Source organism: Lagopus muta, chromosome 8, assembly GCF_023343835.1.
Source record: "Lagopus muta isolate bLagMut1 chromosome 8, bLagMut1 primary, whole genome shotgun sequence".
Classification (NCBI taxonomy): domain Eukaryota; kingdom Metazoa; phylum Chordata; class Aves; order Galliformes; family Phasianidae; genus Lagopus; species Lagopus muta.
Window position 1 is genome coordinate 18,663,344 of NC_064440.1, and position 7,723 is coordinate 18,671,066.

Below are 7,723 nucleotides of genomic sequence, written 5' to 3' on the forward strand. Positions count from 1 at the left end.
TACAATGAATTACGAGACCCGGTTTTGAAACAGTTCGCTGCTGGGCCTCCCGCCCGCCACGGGCCGTCTTGTCGCAGCGCTCCCGCCGTGCCGGTGGCCCCCGGGCGTTACGCGGCTGCTGCGGGCAGAATGTGACACAGGGTCGGGTTCTGCTTCTCCCCGGTACTCCGCGCGGAGCCGTGGGAGAGGACTCGGCGCTTTAATCCCTTCAAAAGACAGCGGCCTAATTCAGCTCTACGACTCTTGGAAGTCTTTGAACGGACGGCGATTGTTTCCACGGGAAAGGCAGATAAGGATCTCTGTGCCAGCGTTTAAAGGGCCTGCGGCGGCGGTGTGAATGCAATCGCACCCGACGGCCGCGGGGAGGATCGAGTTACCCGGACTGACGGCTTCGCAGGGCCGCTGCCCGGCGCTGCCCCGGCCCCGGGGGGGTGCGGAGGGGCTCGGAGCTCCGCCCGCCCGCAGCCCGGGGCCGCCCGCAGCCAAAGGCGCTGCCGGGAGGGACTCTGCCTTCGTTTAAGGGAGCGCGGCGGTGGCGGTCGGCGCCCGCTGGGTGAGAGGAAACTTTTCCGCGCCTCTCCTCTGCCGTCTGCCGCTGCCTGCTTGCCCGTGCTCTTGCGGCTGCGGGCCCTCCTTCCCGGGCCCCGCCCGGCCCTCACCCGAAGTTCCCCAAAGGCTGCGAGCGGGGAACGCGCGGAGCTCGGTTGGGGCATCCCCCGAGGGCGGGAGGCTGCGGGGGGAAGTTCCGCAGCCCGGACCTGGTAGACCCGCTCAGGTGGAGAGGCCGCACTGCGGTGTGATCTCGGGGGCGGCCGGAGGTAGATCTCGGGCGATAAAAAAGCCACATTGTCACCTCGGGGCTGCGCCGCAACCCCTTAATTGCGGGGAAAAAAAAAAAAAAAAACAAACAAACAAAAAAAAAAAAAAAACAGGAAAAAAAAAAAAAAACCAGAAAAAAGCCCGACACGAGGAGGGAGGGGGGATCCGGTGTCTCGCGCATCCCGCGAGAGGGTCTCCAGGCGGTACGGGGTCCTTTGATCAAGAAAATCCAATTATTTGTGTATATACATTTCCCACATAGTGATTACTTCATTAATTGTCCCGCCTTTATCTCCTCCCTTCCCATCCCCCCTAATAATCAGTTCTTTTATCCCGACCAACAAACACACCATAGGAGCTTTGTGGATTCAAAGGATTTGCTTTCGCTTCTGAAAGAGCCGCTATTCTTTGATGATTGGGTAGCGGCAAACTTCAAAGCCATAAATCTTCCTTCTGACTGGCTGGCGGCCCAGCAAAGTCCTTATCAAATTCTTGGAGGTGATCCCGGCGCAGGCAGACGGGCCGCGGAGATCGGCGGCGCGGGGCGGGCCGGGCGCGGAGGCGAGGCCGGAGGGCAGCGCGGCGCAGCGCAGCGCAGGCGGCCCGGCAGTCCCGCGGAGTATCCATGCCCCGACGGGGCGCCTCTCTCCGGGCGCAGTAGCCATGGCCGCGGTCGCCGTCCTCCGCAACGACTCGCTTCAGGCTTTCCTCCAGGTCAGTGCCAGCGCCCGAGGCACCTCCGCGCGGGCTGACGGGCGGGCGCCGGACGGGGCTCCTCGCCGAGACTTGGGCCGGGGCCGCCCGCCGGGAAGGGCTGCTCCAGGCGGGGCGCGGGCCGTACCGGGCGGGGCGAGGATGCCGCTCTAGGGAAGTTTTTCGGCGGCGCGGCGCGGGGCGCGGCGGGGGCTCTCCGGGACGGACGGGCGGGCGCGGAAAGTTTCGGTAGGGCGGGCGGCGGCGAGTAACGCGCTGTGCTTCCCTCCCCGCGCCCCGACCGCCGCCGCAGGACCGCACCCCCAGCGCCTCCCCGGACGTGGCCAAGCACTCGCCGCTGGCCCTGCTGGCCGCCACCTGCAGCCGCATCGGACAGCCGGGCGCCGCGCCCGCCGATTTCCTGCCGGTGCCCTACGAGCCGACGCTCGGATCTCCCTCCAGGATCTTCCACCCTTGGGGCGGCGAGATGCCCGCGCACTCCCCGGGGGGGCTGCCGCCGCCGCACCCCAGCCTGGGGCTGACCCCGCAGAAGAGCCACCTGCAGCCGTCCTTCGGGGGGGGGCACGAGCTGCCCCTCACGCCTCCCGCCGACCCCTCCTACCCCTACGAGTTCTCCCCTGTCAAGATGCTGCCCTCCTCCATGGCCGCGCTGCCGTCTGCCTGCCCCCCCGCCTACGTCCCGTACGCCGCCCAGGCCGCGCTGCCGCCCGGCTACTCCAACCTGCTGCCGCCCGCGCAGCCCTGCCGCCAGCTCTCTCCCAACCCGCCGCCCGAGGACCTGCCCTGGTGGAGCATCCCGCAAGCCGCCGCCCCTCCCGGCTGCGCCCACCGCTTCCCCGCCGCCGCCGCCGCGCTGCCGCGGGGCCTGGTGCTGGGCCACTCGGACTTCGCGCAGTACCAGACACAGATCGCCGCCCTGCTGCAGACCAAGTCTCCCCTGGCGGCCACGGCCAGGAGGTGCCGCCGCTGCCGCTGCCCCAACTGCCAGGCGGCCGCGGGCAGCGCGCCGGAGGCGGAGCCGGGCAAGAAGAAGCAGCACGTCTGCCACATCCCTGGCTGCGGCAAGGTGTACGGCAAGACCTCGCACCTGAAGGCGCACCTGCGCTGGCACACGGGCGAGCGGCCCTTCGTCTGCAACTGGCTCTTCTGCGGGAAGAGCTTCACCCGCTCCGACGAGCTGCAGCGGCACCTGCGGACTCACACGGGCGAGAAGCGCTTCGTCTGCCCCGAGTGCGGGAAGCGCTTCATGCGCAGCGACCACCTGGCCAAGCACGTCAAGACGCACCAGAACAAGAAGCTGAAGGCGGCGGCCGACGCCGTCAAGCGGGAGGACGGCCGCGACCTGTGACCGCCGCGGGCGCCCGGCGGGGCGGCTCCGGGACTCGCACCGCGCACGGCGAGCGGGAGCCCGGCCGGGGGAGCCCGGGGCTGCGGGGAAGGACGTTCGCAGGGCCCCGCGGCCGCTGCCCCGGGATGGGCGCCGCTCCTAAGGCCGTCGGGGCGGAAGCGGGGCAGCCCGCGGCCGCGCTCGGCGCTTTCAGGGGAAAAGACTGACGTTCCGTGTACAGGTTATTTAACGGCTCTGTTTAATACAAATGTTTCCTCCCTCGTCCCGGCTCCGCGCGGGGCCTCAGCATGTTTCTGTACAGCGACCCGCGATTGCAGCGTGAAAATAAATACATTAACACTGGGGTCAGTAGGGAGGTCCCGCCGAGTCGGCGTCCTTTGATCGCCCCAGGCCCCTGCCCCGCCCCGGGGCCGCCGCCTCCCACCCACCGGGGAGCGCCGTGCGGGCGGGGCGGTGGGGGCTGCTCGCGGTGGGCGCCTTCCGCAGTCCCGGCCTCTCCCAGCCCGCGGCGGCCCCTCGGGCTCTGTTCAGTTAACGACGGTTGGACCGCGAGCGCGGAAGGGGACCGCGCCGTCCGGTCCGGACCTCAGCACCGGGCGGGAACCGCCGTCGGAGAAGCGCGGGCCGCGTCGCTCATCCCCTGCCTGGCTGTGGCTGAGGCGCGACACGGCGCACCTGTCTGCAGAGCGCAGGATGTGAGGGCACAAGGCTCGCTTTCCTCCCGGCGTTCGCCCCAAACTGTGTTTCGAGTTACTTTTTGTGGGCAGCCACAGCCTTTGGGGACTCCTGTGTGCCGTCAGGCATCGCGTGAGTTCAGGCATAAAGCTGTGAGAAAATATGAGGCTTTTTACTGTAGCAAGTTCTCTACTTTTCTAACTGAGAATAGTGTGAAACAAACCAAGAGGATCCTACTTCATATTGCTTTTTAAGATAGCAACTGTGTTATTTCATCCCCAGGCCAGCTGTGCTCCCTGCATGCCCACAGACCGGAGCCCACAGTGCCCGGCTGCAGAGCTGCGTGTGCACAGTAGCAGGCTGGGCAGCGCTGGTGGTGACGGGGCGCGCAGGACAAGTGTGTCTGTGGGGGTGCTGGGACTGGGAGGGAGATGTGCTCTCAGGGAACAATGAGATGAGACGATACCACTAGAACACTCACCTCTGAAATAATGAGAAGTTAACTGATAGTTTCTATGGTACAGCTATTTGACAATATCACAGTGGTAATCATTCTGAATTCATTTCTGTCACCATGTTGTTAGGGTCAAATTATTTAATTAAGACCTGATTTGTTATGTTCTTTACTACTGCAGAACCTTCTATGACCTGTCCTGCCACAGCAAACCCTGTGAGAAACACTTCTGGGTTGCTGGTTGGCATTCAGTGCCCAGCATTTGGTCCCCAGAAGCATGCTGGGGGATAGTGAGGTGCCTTTGGTATTATGGAGTGAGTGACGGCAGGGGAGGCAGTGACAGATGGGCCCGGTTCAGGAGTCCTTACTCCTGAAAGTCATTGAGACAACAGCACATCCCGTTTACAACTGTCTCTTAAATATGTCATCAGGAAAAAAACATAATGCTCCTGCTTTTCAGAATGTTTCCTGGCACGCAGAGACAGCCTCCTTCATTGCTTTGAGATTTAGTTACAGAAGGAATGTAATGTTGCAGAATTCAAGGCTGCTGTAGAAAAGGGCCTCTTTCAGTAAGTAGTCTTTCAGTTCTGTACACAGATCAGATGTGCCTCAAACGGACAGTAATGGGAGAGCTTCTGTTTGTAGCTGGGGAGGAATGGTGGTATCCCAGAGTGCAAAAGATCCTCTTACAGGATGGGATAATGGCTCAAAGGCGGCCATGGTATAGCAGCCTTTCTCTGCTACGCTAAGTACCCAGACCAAGGCAAAGTATTAATGTAAGGTAGAGCAGCGTGTTGGCTGCCTTCTGGCACAAGTTTAGCCTGAATAGGGAATGGGGAGCAGCACTGGGACAGCAGATAAAATAGCCTGAAAATCACATCAAAGCTGGGCCATTTTGGAAACCTGTTCTCCAGTGAGATGAGGAGCTGAGGTACGCCTACCCAGCAATCTGTGCTGACAGGTCTGCCCAGAATCTCTGGGGCTTTAACTCACTCCTCACAACAGGACTGGTACCAACGCGCCGACACTTCCACTGCTCGCTCGGTTGCTGCAGGCTCACACTTCAGGCATTAAGCGGGAAATTACCACCTGGGCAGTGCCAGCATCATGCTTGGAGGTGGGGGAGGTGCTTGATTTTCTGTATAGACATGTTGTGTTAATATTGTAACCTCACACCTTGTATAGTGTCCACATGATAGAAATATTTACAGCATGAGATTGCATAGGTTGAAAATGTGTGCAACCAAAACGAATTCAGTGCCTGTTAGAAGAGATGCATTTCACTGAAAATCTATGATGTCAAATGCTAATTCAAATCTTAATCTCCAAGTTAAAAAAAAAAAAAAAGATTAAAAAAAACAGCAACAGCAAACATATACTAAAATCCCACATAATTATGGAAAAGTAGAAAAGTAGGCATCCATGGCACAAGGTAAGTGAAAGTAGCAGTTTGAATTTAATGAAATGTCATGTCAGTACAGCTTTTAAACTGTTCATTGGAGACAGAGGGCAAATCTGCCAGAGCTGTTTCATATTCGTCTCTAAATAGCTAAATCATATGATCACTTTTCAATTGAAATCGTTCAACTTTTATAGTAATATGGCATTTAAATCTACATGACCTTTCTGATGTGTGGATAGAGCATTACAAAAATATATTGCTTACATCTCAGGAATGTATTTCTAGTTGGCAAATTGCACTCTATAATAAAATTAACTTTTAATTTTGCATTCACAAAATACGTTTTACACTTTTAGCTGTTTCCAATCAACTAGAACAGCTGTTCATTTTATCAAATTAAATGATTAATATTCTTCTTTATCACACAGTTTGAGTACATATGCTGCTCAAGGTCAATTCAGTCCTGAATTTTAAATCTTAATGTCATTGGTAGAATAGACACATCAAATAAACTAATTCATCTCAGAGTTAATTGAAATTAATTAAACTTTACTCAAAAAAAGAAGCTGTAATACAACTTAAGAACTTAAGATTGGGCACGTTTGCTGTGTTAAGAAGTGGCCTTTGTACTCTGACAAACTTTTAAGCTGACAATATTAACAGAACTTTGCTCTCCAACCATTATTTTTTAATATATTGTTGTCCGGTTGTTTTTAATTAAGGGCAAAATCACATGAGCCTAATCTGGGACTTCATCTCAACCAAGTTGCCATGTTGGTTTGAATCAGACTGTCACCTGAGTGGGGGCTGCAGAATTCATCTTCCGGTCCGCACTGACTGGATCCTCACTGCAATAGTGCAACAAGAGTATAAAACTGTATTTCATAGAACAAGATAAAAATAGAGGAGTTCCTCAACTACTACTGTGGGATAATAAACATAGCTGTCAAGGGTTTTCTTTCTAGGTACATCAGAAGATGAAAGAAAATGTGTTGTTCATAAGGTAAGTGAAAAGGACAGAACATGGGGTCAGAGTGATGCTTTTGTTTCAGGAAAGGTAAAGGGTTTTCTTTTAAATATTTTGGTGCTAAAATGTGCTTTTATAATATCAGAAAACCATCAACTCCGGCTGAAATGGTAATCCTTGCTCCACTGATTACATACTGAGAAATCCGCTTTAGTAAGAAATGGGAAATTTTGCTTGAAATCAGTATGAGAACATAGGCCAGTGGGGCTAAGCTACCTTAGGCAATTTTTAACATTGTTCTGGGTAGATCCTGTCTCATAAGTGCCCCTATTTCTGTGTCTGGACACCACACCACACAGCTCCATTTATTTCTTATTGTAAGTTTCTGTCTCCACTCACTGTTGCTATGATGCGTTTGTATATTTCTGCTGGATCCCAAAGTCACGTGCTAGCGTTTCTTTCAACCTACAGTGTGAAACATGCTCTCCCTAGAAACTCACAGTGGGATCCTTCTTTTCATACTAAATCATAGGTGTATTTTTATCTTTAAAAAAAAAAAAAAAGTTAAATTATTTGCAGATTTTGAGAGATTGTATGAAGTTTTACAGTAACTAAAATATAACTATTTCAGTTTGTAAATTTACACTTATCTCTAAAATTAATAGTAAATACTGAAGAAGCAGGGGATATAAAATGAAAATGTTGAGACTTTCGTATCAGACAAAATGTACGTGTTGCTACTGCTCAGTGATATTGCAAGTGCATTGGTAGACATCTCAAGTTGCTTGGTGGGGTAAATCCCTCTCTCTGTTCAGGTGGTTACAGGACATTTTTAGGCACTTCTTAATCAGCCTTGTTACATTTTGTAGATCTTGTCAGCCTATCCCAGCACTGAGTGGGGATAAACATAAGAATAATGCCGAGTTTGTTATCAGATCTTACCACTTTCAGTTTCTCTGATTATTTCCTACGTCTTATGAGATTCTTTTGAATTCCCTGATAGAGATGTGTGCTCCACCAGTCTGGTATGTGATGGAGTCACTTTGTAGATTTTCCTCGCAAGCTTATTAAAAATACTTACACAAAAGAATCACCTTGCAGGTACCTTCAGTAGCCTTGCATGTAAGCTGCACGGAGGACCAGGAGGTGTCAGACAATCAGCCAGGCTCCCAGTCCTCAGGTAAGTGTCACAGGTGTCAGAAGGATCCAAAGCCCTGCACTGGTGGGCTGAATGTTTTTGATCACAGCAAATCACTAGCAGAGTTGTGTATAATTCAGAAGGTTCTTTTTAAAAAGATTATTGCTTTTCTTTCTTGTTAATATTCTCTCCCAACTGATTTCAAG

The 7,723-nt window shown here is 53.9% G+C and overlaps 1 protein-coding gene across 1 annotated transcript; it reads left to right on the forward strand.

Moving 5' to 3' along the window:
- Window positions 1-1,377: 1,377 nt before the first annotated feature.
- On the forward strand, window positions 1,378-3,230 carry SP5 (Sp5 transcription factor). Its single transcript, XM_048952916.1, has 2 exons — window positions 1,378-1,533; window positions 1,826-3,230. Exons 1-2 carry the CDS (start codon window positions 1,483-1,485, stop codon window positions 2,879-2,881), a joined length of 1,107 nt encoding a protein of 368 aa, XP_048808873.1. The 5' UTR covers window positions 1,378-1,482; the 3' UTR covers window positions 2,882-3,230.
- Window positions 3,231-7,723: the final 4,493 nt, after the last annotated feature.

Bases quoted from the DNA above. Each gene is read 5' to 3' on its own strand.
- SP5 (XM_048952916.1), top strand. From the start codon at position 1,483: ATGGCCGCGGTCGCCGTCCTCCGCAACGACTCGCTTCAGGCTTTCCTC. The intron at 1,534-1,825 runs GTCAGTGCCAGC...CCGCCGCCGCAG, and splicing joins CGCTTCAGGCTTTCCTCCAG to GACCGCACCCCCAGCGCCTC.